This window comes from Leptonychotes weddellii, chromosome 9 (genome assembly GCF_054177405.1).
Source record: "Leptonychotes weddellii isolate Sample4059 chromosome 9, ASM5417740v2, whole genome shotgun sequence".
NCBI lineage: Eukaryota > Metazoa > Chordata > Mammalia > Carnivora > Phocidae > Leptonychotes > Leptonychotes weddellii.
Genome location: NC_138377.1, coordinates 76,628,510 through 76,646,874, shown reverse-complemented (window position 1 = coordinate 76,646,874; position 18,365 = coordinate 76,628,510). Strand labels below are relative to the sequence as shown.

The following is an 18,365-nucleotide window of genomic DNA, read 5'->3' as shown; positions in this document are numbered from 1 at the left end:
TCCATCTTTACTACAGCATTATTTACAATACTCAAGAGATGGAAGGGCACCTGGGTGGTTGGCTCAGTGTGTTAGTGTCCAACTCTTGATTTCAGCTCAGGTCGTGATCTCAGGGTTGTGAGACTGAGCCCTATGTTGGGCTCCACGCTCAGTGCGGAAACTGCTCCTCCGCCCGCCCCCCCACGCACGTGTGCTCTCTTTCTCAAATAAATAAAATCTTCTTTTAAAAAAGAGAGAGATGGAAACAATCTAAGTGTCTATCAATGGATAAATGGATAAAGAACTTATGTGGTATATATATATCCCATGGAATATTATTCAGCCATAAAAAAGGAAAGCTTGCCATTTGGGACAATATGGATGGACCCTGAGGGCGTTATATTAAGTGAAATAAGTCAGACAGAGACAGACAAATACCATATGATTTCTCTTATACATTTTTTAAAAAAGAAAAAACCCAAGCTTATAGATAAAGTGGGCAGATTGGTAGTTGCCAGAGGTGGAGGTAGGGATAGGAAAAATGGGTAAAGGTCAAAATGTAAAAAAAGAAAAAAGAAAAGGAAAAATGCAGTTGATTTTAAATAGGCACAGAAATTTTGAATCATATTCAAAGTACTGACTTTGTGTGTATATATATACACATGTTTATATATGCTGATGTTTATATATGCTGATTATATAAAAACACTGATCCATAGCTATTATTGCTACAATAATGAAAATAAAATACCACATTCTAAATTTTTAAGATGAAACCAAATATTACATATCTTTAGAAATTTGCATAAAAATTAGAACCTCAAAAGCCAAGAAAAAAAAAACAGTCATATTTCTGTGCATTAGCAATGAACAGTTTGAAAAGGAAATTAAGAATTAAATTTACAACATCAAAAAGAATAAAATGCTTAAGAATAAATTTAACCAAGGAGGCACAGACTTGTACACTGAAAACTATAAAACATTGCTGAAAGAAATTAAAGACACTCTGAATAAATGGAAAGACACCCATTTTCATGTACTGGAAACTTACTATTGTTCAGATGACAATATTCCTCAATCTAATCTACAGATTCAACAATTGCCTTGGGGCACCTAGCTGGCTCAGTCAGTAGAGCTTGTGACTCTTGATCTCAGGGTCATGAGTTCAAGTCCCACATTGGGTATAGAACTAACTGAATTTAAAAAAAAAAAAAGCCAACTGCCTTGTTAGAGTAGCAGACAAGCAGATCCTAAGAGTCATATGGAATTGTAAGAGATCCCAAGTCATCAAAATACTTTTATAAAGAACAAAGTTGGAGGGGCGCCTGCGTGGCTCAGTTGGTTAAGTGGCTACCTTCAGCTCAGGTCATGATCCCAGAGTCCTGGGATCGAGCCCCATGTCGGGCTCTCTGCTCAGCAGAGAGCCTGCTTCTCCCTCTCCCTCTGCCTGCCACTCTGCCTGCTTGTACTCTCTCTCTATCTCGCTGTCAAATAAAGAAAATCTTAAAAAAAAAAAAAAAACAACAAAGTTGGAGGACTCATACTTCCTGATTTCAGAAGTTACCACAAAGTTATAAAACAATGTGGTAGTGGCATCTGGGGAACAGAATTGAGAGTCCAGAATAAACCCATACAATTAATTTTCAACAAGGATGTCCCAACTGTTCAATGGAGAAAAAAGAGTCTCTTCAGCAAATAGTATGGGACAACTAATACCTGCATACAGAATGAAGCTGGATCCTTACCTCATATCATATATAAAACTTAAATGAAAAATAATAAAAGAAATTGGGCGCCTGGGTGGCTCAGTCGTTAAGTGTCTGCCTTCGGCTCAGGTCATGATACCAGGGTCCTGGGATCGAATCCCACATCGAGCTCCCTGCTCAGCAGGAAGCCTGCTTCTCCCTCTCCCACTCCCCCTGCTTGTGTTCCTGCTCTCCCTATCTCTCTCTCTGTCAAATAAATAAATAAAATCTTAAAAAAAAAAAAAGAAATAGATTAAAACCAGCATATAAGGGGCAAAACTATAAAGCTTTTAGAAGAAAACATGGGGGAAATCTTCATAAGCTTTGATTAGGCAAAGGTTTCTTAGATATGACACCAAAAACATGAACAACAAAACAAGGGATAAATTGGACTTCATCAAAATTAAAAATTTTGTGCATCAAAGGACACTATCAAAGAGTGAAAAGACCACCAACTGAATGGGCAAAAATAACTGTGACTCATATGTCTGATGAGGATCTAGTCCCCAGAATATAAAAAAGAATGCTCAAAACTCAACAACAAAGACAAACAACCCAATTTTTTAAAAAATGGGCAAAGGACCTGAATAGACATTTCTCCAAAGAGAATTATACAAATGACCAATGAGTACATGAAAAGATGCTCAATGTCCTTAGTCATTAGGGATATGCAAATGAAAATCACAATGAAGGGCACTTGTCTGGCTCAGACAGTGGAGCATGCAACTCTTGATCTCAGTTGTAAGTTCAAGCCCCATGTTGGATGTAGAGATTACTTAAAAATAAAATCTCTAAAAAAAAAAGAAAGAAAAGAAAATCACAATGAGATACCACTCCACACCCACTAGGATATCAACAGTGAAAAATAAAACAAAAAAACCCAGAAAGTACTAAGTTGGCAAGGATGTGGAGAAATAGCTAACATACACTGCTGGTAGGACTGTAAAATGGTACAGCCACTGCGGAAAATACTTTGGCAGTTCCTTTATAAAGCTAAACACAGAATTACCATATAGCCCAGCAATTCCATATGTAGGTATACACTTGAAAGAATCGAAAACAAGTGTTCAACAAAAACTTGCAAATGAATGTTCATACAGCATATTCATGATAGCCAAAAACTAGAAACAATTCAAATTCAGATAAATGGATAAACAAAAATGTATTCATATAACTGAATATAATTTAGCAATTAAAAAATAAAGTACTGGGGTGCCTGGGTGGCTCAGTTGGTTAAGCGACTGCCTTCGGCTCAGGTCATGATCCTGGAGTCCCGGGATCGAGTCCCACATCGGGCTTCCTGCTCAGCAGGGAGTCTGCTTCTCCCTCTGACCCTCCTCCCTCTCATGCTCTCTGTCTCTCATTCTCTCTCTCGCAAATAAATAAAAAATAAAGTACTGATACATGCTATAACAGGCTGAACTTTGAAAACATCATGCTAAATAAAAGTAGCCAGACACAAAAGGTCACATATTGTGATTCCATTGATACGAAAGATTCAGAACAGGTGAATCCATCAAGTCAGAAAGCAGATTGGTCTTTGCCAGGGACTGTGGGTAGGAGAGAACTGGGAGTGACTGCTTAATGGATACAGGGTTTTCTTTCGGCATGATGAAAATGTTCTGGAACTAGATAGTTGTGATGATCGCCCAACATTATGAATGTATTAAATGCCACAAAATGTATACTTTGGTGAATTTTACGTGCATTTTTCCACAGTTTAAAAATTATTTTTAATTTAAAAAATTCTTGCATGATAAAATATAACAAAGTCTCATATCAGGAAAGGCAATGGAAGAGTAAAACTGTGGTAAAGGTAATTTATAAAAGGTTAATATCTGAATTATTTATAAAGATTTGACACAAAGAAATAGGATCAATATCCAAAGTTATCAGGCTAAGTGGTCAAAACTGATGCACAGATTATAAACCAAGAAATAATTACAGTAAAATCCTCACATAAAAATGGAGAGGCTACCAGAAAGTAAATGCTTACTGAAACATCTTTAAGGAATCATTATATTCTAAATGCCTTATAAAGAAGTTAAAAAGCAAATGTGGCCAGGCCATAGGGAAATAAATAAGTTTAAAATCTCCAGTGACATTGTGAAACTGGTTCTAGAGAACAATCAATCTAACAATATGTAACTGGAACTATAAGCTTGTTAGGTACTTTGTCCTAGGAATTTCAGTTTGGGGACTACTTTTAAAGGAACACACTCAAAGTAGGAGAAGCAGGAAATAATTTGAAAATAAGATATTCATAGCCATGACAACTAACATGAGAAAATACAAAATAATTTAAATAATCAATAAAAGAGTTGAGCTAAATGAACTTTTATTATTGCTTAAGCACAATGGAATATATGCATGTGTCTATATATGTGTGTATGTGTATATGTATATATCTATTTAATATAACAACCGCGTAACTATTTGATAGGTTAAAATGCATGTAAAGATAATGCTAATGTAAATGTGCTCCCATTGATTTCAACTCGGTAGATACAGTGAAAAGAATTTGGAGTAAGAGTTTAAAACTCAACAGGCTCTTTTAAATAAGTTGTAGAGAATAAAAATTTCCTGGCAATTATTTTCCAATCACATTCTTTACCCAAAGATCAGTAAAAAAAATATAGATATGGCAACAATAAAAAGTTTTTCAGGAAAAACTGTAAGTTTAGAAGAAAGTCTTAAATGAATTAAGATACTGAATTAAGGGGCGCCTAGGTGGCTCAGTCGTTAAGCATTTGCCTTCGGCTCAGGTCATGGTCCCAGGGTCCTGGGATTCTGCTCAGCGGGAAGCCTGCTTCTCCCTCTCCCACTCCCCCTGCTTGTGTTCCCTCTCTCACTATGTCTCTACCTGTCAAATAAATAAATAAAATCTTTTTTAAAAAAAAGATAATGAATTAAGATATTTTGTTTTGCCCTTACTACCTCTTTCTATTGAGATAAAAGTTTTCAGGCCAATTCCTCAATAAGACTTAGAGAAAAATCTTTTCACTGTATTTTTTTTAAAGATTTATTTATTTCAGAGGGAGAGAGAGAAGCAGACACCCGCCAGGCTGCCTCGATCCCATGACCCTGAGACCATGACGTGAGCAGAAATCAATAGTCAGACGCTTAACCAACTGAGCCACCCAGGTCCCCCTCATTGTACTTAAACATTAGGAGCACCTGGCTGGCTCAGTCGGAAAAGCATGCAACTCTTGATTTCGGGGTTGAGTTAGAGCCCTACGCTGGGTGTAGAGATTACTTACAAATAAAATCTTAAAAAAAAAAAAAAAAATTTTGTTTTTAGCCTATGTTTAGCTAATTGTTTAATAAAAATGTTTTTCAGGGCACCTGGGTGGCTCAGTCGGTTAAGCATCAGCCTTCGGCTCAGGTCATGATCCCAGGGTCCTGGGATGGAGTCCTGCATTGGGCTCCCTGCTCAGTGGGGAGTCTGCTTCTCCCTCTGCCCCTCCCCCTGCTTGTTCTCTCTCTCTCTCTCACTCACGGGCAAAAATAAAATAAATAAACCTTTTTAAAAAAATGTTTTTCAGATGATACTTGATTCAGTCAACATATATGGATGCGCTTTAAAATATCAAGGAAGGAAAGTTAGTTAAATGTATGCAAAGTATATATTCATATAGACGAAGAAATATGAACGACTGTCAAAAGACCAATAAAAATATCCTGAATAGATTTAAAAAATGTAACATCATGCAGTCCTCACTGTACAAGGAACCTGTGCACAAATAACTACCTAAACACTGCTCTGAACAGTTGTTGCCACAGAAACCATCAAAAAGAGCAAAGGCAAACTGCAGCTTTTAGACATTCTGTCTGTTCAGAAGTTGTAGTTGTACAAAGCCTTGTAAAGCAGAAGTAGTGAAAAGTATAGTTTAAGGGAACTGACCTAAGAGATACATCCTGTCCAAATTCTACTACCAGAATTTTTTCTTACACTTCCTAAGAACCTGCCAATTAGAGAATTATGCAGATTAACAGCTACTGTCCACTTATCAAAACTGATACCTCTGAAACAATTAAGCAGTGATACTTTATTTGTTCAATTTCTTTCACTTCTCTCCTAACACCTAAATGAAGCAAATTGCAACTGGAGGGAACAGAAAAGGCAGTAGCACTGAGCCTTCTACTATGGCAGTTGCCCCAGGTCTGTATATTTCCCAGAATTCATTTTTCAAAACTATTTATCTTCTCCTCCTAAGCAAAGTTTTCATTCATTAGCCTAACAAAACATATCTTTTCTCACTTCTCCAAATAAATGTTATAGTCATAAAAACTAATGGCATTTTTAAAAAATCAACTCATCTGAAGATTATAATAATGGAAAACATGAGAAGCTTTTTAGAGTCTTCTTTAAAATATCTCTATCCATTTAAAACCTGCTTTCCTTTTAATTTTACCACCATCATACTTTCTATATGCATATAACTTCACATTCATTAGAGATTATAATAATGAAGACCCTAATTGAGCCTTGTAAACATATTATATTTAAATCTTCTCAGCATAACATTCATCAACTGATTCTTACTTTGCTTCAACTTATGGAAATCACCGACTCTATCCTTGGTAGCTTGCTTTAGTATATCTGCTTGAATTCTGGGTACACTCTCCAAGTTCGGGCCTGGAATTAAACGCTGAAGAGGATTGGAAGGGTTCTGTTTTGAAGTTCCAGGGTTTCCATTGTGATGTCCATGAGAATCTATAGCATAAAAACATCAAACTAAAGTCATATTTCACAGAGGAATTTCACAAGACCTGCTTTAAGAAAAGGTATCAATATTGTCTGATATTGAGTAGTCAGGTAGCCTTTTTTTTTTTTTGGCTTTATTCTAATTTCTTTAATCAAATCTTACAGCCAATGTGATTTTAGCTGTGTGAAGTTTACTAATCATTTCTAGGTAAGTATCTCTAATACTGATTATAAACCTATCCAAAAAAGAGATACATAGTAGAAACCCAAAGATTTAAATGGCATTAAGAGCTGTATCTTTTTCTCCCTTCAAACTTGGTATTGCTATCAGAAATCTCTAGTCTTTAAGTCATTTTTTTAAGCTTTTATTTATTTATTTGTTGGGGGGGGAGAGCGCGACACGCACAAGCAGGGGGAGCGGCAGGCAGAGGGAGAGGGCGAAGCAGGATCCCCGCTGAGCAAGAAGCCCAATGCGGGACTCCACCCCAGGACCCTGGGATCGTGACTTGAGCTGAAGGCAGATGCTCAACCAACTGAGCCACCCTGTCCTGTCTCTAAGTCATGTTCATCTACACAGTGACTCACAACTGTTAACTTTTTTCAGTTTATTTATTTATTTTTTAAGTAATCTCTAAACCCAATGTGGGGCTGAAACTCATGACCCCAAGATCAACAGTCACATACTCTACTGACTGAGCAAGCCAGGCATCCCATGTTAATTCTTGATTATTTCTCTTTCTTGCTTTTAAAGATATTATTTATTTTTTTAAAAGATTTTATTTATTTATTTGACACAGAGAGAGAGCATAAGCAGGGGGAGTGGCAGGCAGAGGAAGAGGGAGAAGCAGGCTCACCACTGAGCAAGGAGGCCGGTGTGGGACTGGATCCCAGGACCCTGGAATCATGACCTGAGCCGAAGGCAGAAGCTTAACCGACTAACCCACCCAGGCGCCTCATAAAGATTTTATTTTTTAAGTAATCTTTACACCCAACATGGGGCTCAAACTCACAACCCCAGAGATCAAGAGTCACAGGCTCTACCAACTGAGCCAGCCAGGCGCCCCACGTTAACTCTTGATTTTTTTTTATTGGTAACTCCTGGATATAACTTTTGTTTCCCCACTCCTCTTTCTTCCTCATCAAAAACTTGATTTAGATCCTTACTATAATTAATTTTAATCATATCAATTCTCATTTTAGGGAACATTTCTATAAAATCAAATACATATTCAGTATAAAACAGATACATTTTTAAGTATGGAGTAGAGAGTTGAATACAGATGGATATAGTAGTTAATAGAAGGACTCTGTGAGATTAATTTCAACACATTTTGAAAAGGGTAAATACATATAGACTGGCAGAGATGAAAAGGAATATATAGTCCAGAGCGGCAGAACAAATAATTCTTTTACTCTTAATAACACTTTAGACAAAGTGCATTTTTAAATGATTATTTCTCCCCAAGCTTCGATCAATCATTGGGAAATATATAACATTAACTAGAAGAATGAATGCTACCTCACCATGCCACTAAATGACATGTTTTATGCACTTCATAACAACACTTGACCAGTAAATTGGTTTTCAAATGGAATTTTAAGAATAAGACTTCATACCTGGAACCACATTTGGGGAGAGAGGTTGTCCAGTTGGAATATGGGAGACTGCTTGATGACTTTCATATTGAGAAACAGAAATAGAGGGTTTCCTTAGAGCTAAAAGAAAAAAGAGATCCATATTATTCCTGTCAATATGATTTCTAAAAACCAACCATCATGAATCTATTTGCACTGCACTAATCCTATGATGCTTATTTTAATTTTATAATCTTTGTAGTTGATATATTAACTAATTAACTTATGGTTACTAAGTGATACATTGTACTATCCATCACAGACTTTGGTGACAAATAAATCTGACCAGGATATAAAATAGTTGGAATTCTGTTTTGTATAACACTATATCCCCAACACCTAGAATAAGTGACACATAACAAAAGCTCAGCTAAGATTTGATGAATAAATAAATGAATCTCTTCAGATACAGCAAGATCTTTTTCTGTTGATAAATAAAAATTGACATTTACAGATTAGGTGAAGCAATGAGAATATGCTACTGTAAGTTGCTCAGATTTTAAATAAAAACTAAAGATGACTGATGGAACAAGTTGCATTTTATTTTTGAAGAGGGAAAATTTGTATTTTGTACAAAGAGCTTCACTAAGAAAGATGTACACATGTCTAGCGGGGACTTTATTCTCTCTTAAGAAATGAAGGCAACAGGGAAAGATCATTTTCCGCTTACTACCACTAACTCCACAGTTTCCTTGGGCAGCTTAACAAGATAGAAAAGCAGAGAGCAAAGAAGGAAACTAGAGAGAAGGGAAACAGATGAGAGCCCATCTCTAAGATATGATTAGTGCCACATTTTATTCTGGTGGCAGAGACAATGTGTTCCTATTTCATCAGATTCTTCCTGGGCACAGATCAGCCTTCCTTACAGTTAGGGGCCGTAAGACTAAGTTCTGACTCTGAGGATATAAGTGAAACTGAATGTGCCACTTCCAGGTATGGTGATAAAATCTGTGCAAATCACCTACAATCTCTCTTCCCTCTCTGCCACAACTCAGGATGCTACATGTGAAGATGAATAATATCAAATAACGGAAGAGACACTGCTTAGAGGAGAGCTACAACAGAATCATCCAACCTGCATGAGACTGTAAAATGAACAATAAATAAATCCTTCTTGTTTTAAGCCACTGCAATTGGGAGTTGTTTGTTAATATAACACAGCCTGATCAATTCTTTCTTTCTCTCTTTTTTTTGGGGGGAGGGGCAGAGGGAGAGGAAGAGAGAAACTCTTAAGCAGGCTCCATGCTCAGCACGGAGCTGGATGTGGGGCTCGATCTCATGACCCTGAGATCATGACCTGAGCCAAAATCAAGAGTCAGATGCTTTACAGACTTAGCCACCCAGGCACCCCACAGCCTAATGAATTCTAACTTATAGTATACTTGGGTTATTTTTATAATCTTGAAAGTTTGTTTCAATGACTGTATTTCATTTATTATTACATAGATTTCTAAACTTAAGTACTCAAGAATTTAGAATTCACTCTAAGAAAGCAACTTACTCAAATTTACAGAAAGTTGAGGTTTTCTATATCTCGCTATATTCCCATTACCCTGTTTCTATTTCTAGCTTCAATGTCCAACACCCACTTCTGCACATAAGACAGCTAAATAACAATCTGCTAACATCTTAAAAGAGCAATAACTTGCTGGGTTTAATTAATATAATTTTTATTTGCTAACACTCTAAGGACACTAAGCATCTGGTCGATATATTTGGAAAGAGAAGTCAGTCACAATCTACAAATTTGTTTTATAGATTTGTATCACCATAGCTAGCTCTGGCACTACTCAAACCAGAAGACAAGAGAGAGCATCTCCACTACTAAACAACGAGTAATTACAAATGTCCTTAGCTTTATAGAATAATGCCTCCTGCTCAAGAACAAGGTGACTATTTGGAGGCAAAGCTATGATTTAGATAGGTGAAAAAAAAAATGCTGGATTAAAAAGAGCCTCTGTAAAACACCCAGAGGGGTTTAGATACAGTATAAACAGAGTAGTAATATGGAGCCCTTACAAGTTTGATATGAATAATACATGTTCCTGGAGAAAATTTACAAAAAGCGCAAAGCACAAAGAAATTTAAAACTATAATTCCACCACATAAAGGTAACCACTGTTATCATTTCAAGACTATCAAAGATCTTTAACGTTTTGTGGGGATTTTTTCCTGTGCATTATACTATACACCTTAAACAAAGGTAGGGTCCTATCATACATACTATCTTATAATCTGATTTTTATTTAATATTTTATACCTATCCTTCTTTGTCATCCCATTTTCTTCTACAACATTCCTGATGGTAATGCTGAATCAAAACTTCCAATTTAGTGTTAACTATACTTCAACTAAACAAATAATTAAAAAACACAAACAAAAAACTTCCAATTTAATAGGCTTGGCTAGAAAGATCTGGGTAAAGAATTGCCACAAGGATCTTAGAGCCCCACACACTGCATCACCTAAGCTAGCTGGTAAATAGACTTCTACTACTTAAGAAAAAGAAATGTGTGTTCTGTAAACATTTCAGTTTCTATGCTTTTATGTTGACTTTTTGTTTACTTTCATTTTTTCTTTCTTTAAAAAGTTCCTTTTTAAGAAACTCCAGCCTTGGGGCGCCTGGGTGGCTCAGTTGGTTAAGCATCTGCCTTCGGTTCAGATCATGATCCCAGGGTCCTGGGATGTAGCTCCACATCGGGCTCCCTGCTCTGCGGGAAGCCTGCTTCTCCCTCTCCTTCTGGCCCGACTCCCGCAAGCTCATACTCTTCTCTCTCAAGTAAATAAATAAAATCTTTAAAATAAAAAATAAAAGGCAAAAACTCCAGCCTTGTTTTTGTTGAACTAAGGGAAAAGGTAATTTACCTATACCTAGGATAAGACAGAGGCTTCCCCCAGGGGTTAGAATGAACAGTTACAGTCAGTGATACCAGAACAAATGAAGGCCTAGAAAACCACTAGTGGGCTTGAAGATAAGTGAGAGTGCTAATCTCACTTTCCAATTTCTATAGGGTTGTTCAGACTTTTTTTCTATACACATATAAGTATCTAATGTTTATTCCACAAAAGTAAGATATTATACTTGCTTTCTTGTAACCTGCTTTTTTCATTTAAAAAAATAGTAAGTATATTTGTATGTTAATAAATACAGTTCAACATTATCATTTTTAACAACTACATATCACACTTTATGGATATAACAAATTTAATGAATTAACCCTCTCTTTAACACTTATATAACTTTCAATTTGTCATTATAATCAATTTTGTGTTACACATTTTTACACCTACATGATACAGTAAATTCTCAGGGAAGTACTAAGCAGTAGGGCAAGAGCCATATGTACTTCTTAAATTAAGAGAAACTAAATAATAAATGTGAGCTTGAAGTCAATAAAAGTGCAGGAAAAAAAAATCAGACACTAAAAACTGCAAACAGTAATTTATATTAAAGCATTTCTAACTTTCTATATATTTTACCCTGGTCCTCTCCATTGAGGACCATTGAAAGCCAGGAGAAAGTATACAAATTGACAGAGAATAGCACACTGCTATCAGATAATATTAATAACTAGGCTACTAAAATATATATATCATTGATAAAGCCGTTATTAAGGAAGAGTACCAAAGATAAAATGACAAAGCCTAGTTATGATAAAGACAAAACACAGGACACAAAGTCACTTGGAGCACACAGCTGTTATCCTATTACTCAGGTTCTGGGTTTTATATTTTTTATAATGGAGAGCTATCAGTATGGAAGTTCAATCATTCAACAATATTTATCATTCAACAATATTTACCAAGCGTCTATTATATGCTAGGCACTGTTATTAAAAACTGGAGACTCAGGAGCACTGGGTGTTATATGCAAACAATGAATCATGGAACACTACATCAAAAACTAATGATGTAATATATGGTGATTAACATAACATAATAAAAAAATGGATAAACAACTAATTTTCACCAAGAAAAAATAAATAAATAAAAAACTGGAGATTCAACAGTAAACAAAACAGACCAAGTCATTGCCCCCATAAAGCTTACATTCTTGTTGGGTAGATAATAAGTAAACAAGAGTATGTATAAAATATAAATGTCAGAGTGAAAAGTTCTATGCATAAAGTAAAACAGGGAGATATGATAGAGAGTGGTGGGAGATTCTGCTTTAGATAGTTTGGTCAGGGGAGGCATTTTCAAAGAAGAGACATTTAAGCAGAGTGAATGAAACATGGAGGAAAAACATTCAGGCAAAGATCATCAAGTACACACAAAGGCCTTAAGACAGGAGCATGCATGGCATATCAGAGGAACTGCAAAGAAAGAAGTGAGGGGAAAGTGTTAGAAATGAGGTCAGAGAAGAAAGAAGGATCTATATTAGAGACACAACAGTTAAAAAGTTAGACATAATTGGTTAGGGGGTTGGGGGGCTAATGGCTGGGACTACATTTGGCAATTCCAAAGGAGGCAATAATGTACTAATTATAATAACTGTAGTTCCCATTTTCTGACTGCTTAGTATAAACCAGGCACTAATCTCATGTCACCCTTAAATCTATGTGAGATAAATATACCTTTCACAGATGAGGAAACTGAAACTCATGACAGAAGAAATGAGATATACATTTCGCTTGACTTAAAAATTCAAAGTAGTCATTTCTGGAGGAACTGGCTGAGATGCTTATAAAAGGTGATAGTAGGTTTAAGGTTAATCCTTCTTCACTTCTCTATTGCCCTCAGTTGCAGTCCCTACTCTGAAAGCCAAAAAAGATATGTCTGCATTTCCTTTTTCCAACAATAGGGCTACAACCTTAAAAATGTTCAAACCTTCCAGTTTCTGTCTTAGAGGGCATCACAATCCAGTGACTATGACTATGGAGAAGTAAGATGGCACTAATAAGCAACGGTCCTCAACTCAACAGATACCACCCTGGACATACTGAATAAGGGGGTAGTACCTAGGTATCTATATTTATTAAAAGCTCCAAAAGTGGTTCTGGTGCACAGCCAAAAGAATAAAATTATAAAAAGCATGAGCTTTGGAGTCAGACAGACCAGGACTTAAATCATGACTCTGTAATTTATTAACTGTATGATTTTGGGTTAGTGACTAATTTCTCAAAGTCCTAGTCTTCATCTGAAAAATAGGGATAATGCCATTTACCCTGCATGATCGATTTGGAGGCTAAGTAAGAATATTAGCTACTCAATTATGATATAAGCCTAGAAAATAGTAGGTGTTCAATATATACTGAAGTTGTCAAAATAAAGTATTAATCCTTAGAAAGAAAAAAGAATGCAAGATTCATGTTGAAAAAACAAAAACATTTAAATGTAAAACTACTGGCCTTAACCAATGTATTGAGCTTCCTGGTTACAAAGTTTGCTCACACTCAAGAGTCCTGATGAATGTTTACTTATAATAATGTTTTGGGAAGTTATGAAACTCTAACTGGTAAGTGCCCATAAATATATTAATCATCTTGAAGCATGAACATTAAATACAAAACAATGATGTAACACTTTTATGTTACTTTGTTCTGCATACAGGAACAGATATAACATGCTTGTAAATTGCTCAAATATGAGCCAGTGGAACCACCTCCGCCCTCTGAGCAATAAAGGTACATGTCTAAAGAGACTATTAAAATGATGTTCTCATATGGCTCCTAAGACCTGGCCTGTGAACTTCGGCTCCTTCAAATTTGGAGATCCATTTATATAATTTTAAAAGAACAACATAAATTTCCACTGCTAGCCATAACATAGAAACCAGTATTGGACTTACCCTCTTACAACCCAAACTTTTTTTAATATGGACAAAAATACGTAAGACAACTGTTTTCAGGCACTGGACAACCAGCAGCACAAGACTAACTCTTGAAAAAAGGGGTGTACATGAGATAGGCAATCTTAGTGAGCAGAGGAGGCAGAGATCATCAGAGTTTGAGCGGCTCAGGTGGTTGCAATTTGTAAGACAGAATACTACAAAGAAGCTGTGTGGAGTGAAACAGAGGAGAGAGATCAGCATGGATATTCCTCTTGGGTCTCTGGCTGAGGCCTCAGTTATATATACACAGGGTTAAGACTCTAGAGAGGCTAACAGAAAGCACTTGTTGCTGCAGGGCTGAGAGCTGAACAGAAACAGGTCATAAAGCACTTGAAAACAATGCATCTTGGGTGCCTGGGTGGCTCAGTTGGTTAAGCGACTGCCTTCAGCTCAGGGTCCCACATCGGGCTCCCGGCTCAGTGGGGAGCCTGCTTCTCCCTCTGACCCTCTCCTCTCTCATGCTGTTTCTCTCTCGCTTGCTCTCTAATAAATAAATAAATAAAATCTTTAAAAAAAAAAAAAAAAGAAAGAAAACAATGCATCTTTGGCCCAGCCATAATAGAGAATCTTCACTGAGCATCCTGAGCATTCAGATGAGATGCTACAAGTCCTACTTTAAAAATAGGGATCACGTCCTACAGTTAGGAACCATGCCTTCAGATGAAGAACAAAATCAAAACTGACCTGTCCTGACAAAGCATAAAATCAAGTCTGACAGAATCAAGAGCATTCACCAATAATTTGACTGTCTGCCAGAATAAAAACTCAGCACCCTTTAAAAGACAACAAAACCCATACTTCTGTACTATAGCATTCATATAGCACACAATAAAATTACTAGACATACAAAGAAGCAGGAAATACGACCCATAATCAAGGAAAAAAGCAAGCAACAGAAACAGACTCAAAGATGACCCAATTGCTGAAACTACAGACAAGGACCTGTAAACAATTGTACACACATACACACACACACACAGAGATTTAAAGGAAAGACATCCAGTAGAGAAATGGAAACTAAAAAAAGAACCAAATAGGAATTCTAGAACTCAAAACACATCTGAAATGAAAAACACACTGGATGGGCTTTGAACAATGGACTAAACACCATAGAAAAAGGGGTCAATGAACCTGAAGACAGCTCAAAGGCATTAAACGAACAGAGAGAAAAAGTATTGCAAAAAAACCTGAATAGAACTTCAGTGACCCCTGAGATAATATAAAGCAGTCTGAAATACATGTATTATGAGTTCCAGAAGGAAAAAAAAGAGAAAAGGGCAGAAAAAAATTTGAATATCTGAATTTGAATGAAGGCTGAAAATTCCCCAAATTTGGTAAAAAAAATCAACCCACATATTGAAGAACCTCAGGGAATCTCAAGCAACACAAACACAAAGAAAACCAGGAGACCATTTCAAGGTATATCTTAGTAAAACTCATGAAAATCAAATGTATAGAGAAAATCTTAAAAGCAGTTACCAAAAAAAAACAAAACACAAAAAACCATACTACCAGTACCTGGCTGGCTCAATTAGGAGAGCACACAATGCTTGATCTCATGGTGTGAATTCAAGCTCCACATTGGGCATAGAGCTTACTTAAAAAAAAAAAAAAAAATACACACTAATACGAGGGCTCAACAAAAAGAATGATGATGGCTAGCTTAGAATCAGTGCAGTCTATAAAACAGTGGAATTGCATTTTTAAAGTGATAAAAGAAAAAAAAATCAACCTGAATTTCTTTTTGGTTTAAGATTTTATTTATTTATTTGTCAGAGAGAGAGAGCACAAGCAGGGGGAGGTGCAGGCAGAGGGAGAAGCAGGCTCCCCGATGAGCAAGGAGCCTGATGCGGGACTCAATCCCACGAGTCTGGGATCATGACCTGAGCCGAAGGGAGACGCTTAACCAGCTGAGCCATCCAGGGGGCCCCATGAATTTATATATTCAACAAAAATATACCTCAAAAATGAACATGAAATAAAAATGTTTTTAGATAAACAAAAGTTGAAAAAATGTGTTGTTAGAAGACCTGCATTTCAAGAAATGTTAAGGGAAGTTCTCCTGGCTGAAGGGAAAATAATAATCAAGACTGAGATCAGAATCCAGGGGCGCCTGAGTAGCTCAGTTAGTTAAGCATCTGACTCTTGGTTTTGGCTCAGGTCACAACCTCAGGGCCGTGAGATCGAGCCATGAGTGGGGCTCCATGCTCAGCAGGGAGTCTGCTTGAGATTCATTCCCTTTCCTTCTACCCACCCCTCCCCCTGTTCTTTCTCTCTCTCTCTCCCTAAAATAAATAAGTAGGAGCGGGAAAACACGGCAGAGGAGTAGGGGACCCTATTCCAACCAGTCCCCAGAATTGAGCTGGATATCTACCAGACCACTCTGAACACCCATGAAATCAGCCTGAGATGTAAGAAGATAGATCTGGATCTCTACAAACAGAATATCGCAGGCGGTTGGTTTCGAGGTTTGAAGTGGGGAGCCGTGATTCCACAGGCAAATATTGGAGGATAAACGGAAGGGGGAGGGAGCCGAGCCCTCGGGATCCTACACCACTGGTGAACGATAGCCTCCCGCGCTGGGGATGAGGCACAAACTCGCAGACTGGTAGCGATGGGGAAAGGATTTTAGGGCAGTCCCCTGGATGGAAACCCAGAGCAGCCAGGTCCCACATGCAAACTGGGGGTGGCTGGCGGTTTTAGAAGCACAAAGGGCAGAGAGGTGCCCCGACCTGGAGGAGAGGACTGGGAGCGCTGCTGAGGGTCGCACAACCCAGGACACTGCAGTTTATAGCAGCACAGACAGAAACGGAGATAGTGTGGCCTGGAGAGCTCACTGGAGAACAAACTGCGATCTCTCTGCTCTGAGACAGAGGGTTGGAAACGATCTCTTCTGCTCTCTCGGAAGAGACCCGGAAAGCCACCAGGGAAAACCACCAGGGAACAAAAGCCCCAAAACACTGGTTTCCACTGAGCCCATCCCCCACAACAGGGGGCAGGGCAACTCTGCCAAACAGGGTTGCCTGAGTAACAGTGTGGCAGGCCCCTCCCCCAGAAGACAGGCTGGGAAAACAAGAGGCCAGCAACCCTAAAGTCCCTAGAAAACAGGTGCATCTTGCTTGGGTTCTGGTCAATAATTTGGACTCTATACATTCCCTCAACCACCCCTCAACAGAATGACTAGGAGGAGGAACCCCCCAAATAGGAAAGACTCACAGACTATGACTTATGCCACAGATTTACAAATGGATTCAGATATAACCAAGATGTCGGAGATAGAATTCAGGGTAGCAATTGGGAAGACGATAGCTAGAATGGAGAAATCGATTAATGACAACATAGAGTCTCTAAGGGCAGAAATGAAAGCTGAATTGGCAGAACTTAAAAATGCTATCAATGAGATCCAATTTAGATAATCTAACAGCTAGGGTAAGCGAGGCAGAAAAACAAATCAGTGATTTAGAAGACAAATTAAGAGACAAGAAGGGAAAAGAGGAGGCCAGGGAAAAACAACTCAGAATCCATGAAAATAGAATCAGAGAAATAAGCGACACCATGAAACGTTCCAATGCCAGAATTATTGGGATCCCTGAGGGGGTGGAGAGAAAGAGAGGACTAGAAGATATATTTCAGCAAATCGTAACTGAGAACTTCCCTAATCTGGGGAATGAAACAAACATTCGTGTGCTAGAGGCAGAGAGGACCCCTCCCAAGATCAAGGAAAACAGGCCAACAACCCAGCATGTAATAGTAAAACTCGCAAATCTCAGAACCAAGGAAACCATCTTGAGGGCAGTTAGGGGAAAGAGATTCCTTACCTACAGAGCGAGAAACATCAGAATAACGTCAGACCTATCCACAGAGACCTGGCAAGTCAGAAAGGGCTGGCAAGACATATTCAGGGTACTAAACGAGAAGAACATGCAGCCAAGAATACTTTATCCGGCAAGGCTGTCATTTAGAATGGATGGAGAGATGCAGAGCTTCCAAGACCGGCAGAAACTGAAAGAATATGTGACCACTAAGCGGCCCTGCAAGAGATATTAAAGGGGATTCTATAAAAGGAGAACAACCCCAAGAGTGATATAGAACAGAAATTTACAGGGACAATCTATAAAAACAAGGTCTTCACAGTTAACATGATGACAATAAATTCATATCCTTCAATCATCACTCTCAACATGAATGGCCAAAATGCTCCCATAAAAAAAAAAAAAATGCTCCCATAAATGGTACAGGGTTGCAGACTGGATGAAAAGACAGGACCCATCCATATGCTGTCTACAAGAGACTCATTTTGAACCTAAAGATACATCCAGACTGAAAGTGAAGGGATGGAGATCCATCTTCCATGCCAACGGACCTCAAAAGAAAGCTGGGGTAGCAATACTTATATCAGACAAATTAGATTTTAAACTAAAGACTGTAGTTAGAGACACAGAAGGACACTATATCATTCTTAAAG

At 37.7% G+C, this 18,365-nt stretch overlaps 1 protein-coding gene across 3 annotated transcripts in view; it reads right to left on the bottom strand.

Moving 5' to 3' along the window:
* GOLM2 (golgi membrane protein 2) overlaps positions 1 to 18,365 on the bottom strand; it is a 99,495-nt gene that overhangs the window by 32,534 nt on the left and 48,596 nt on the right. For 2 of the 3 annotated variants that reach the window (XM_006727454.3, XM_006727455.3), the window contains exons 7-8: positions 8,050 to 8,148; positions 6,271 to 6,441 (exon numbers count right to left, since the gene is read on the bottom strand). In XM_006727454.3, the coding sequence (XP_006727517.1) occupies positions 6,271 to 6,441; positions 8,050 to 8,148 (270 nt within the window). Of the gene's footprint in view, positions 1 to 452; positions 2,516 to 6,270; positions 6,442 to 8,049; positions 8,149 to 18,365 lie in introns of those variants that run through there. The other variant, XM_081831021.1, reaches the window with a different exon arrangement.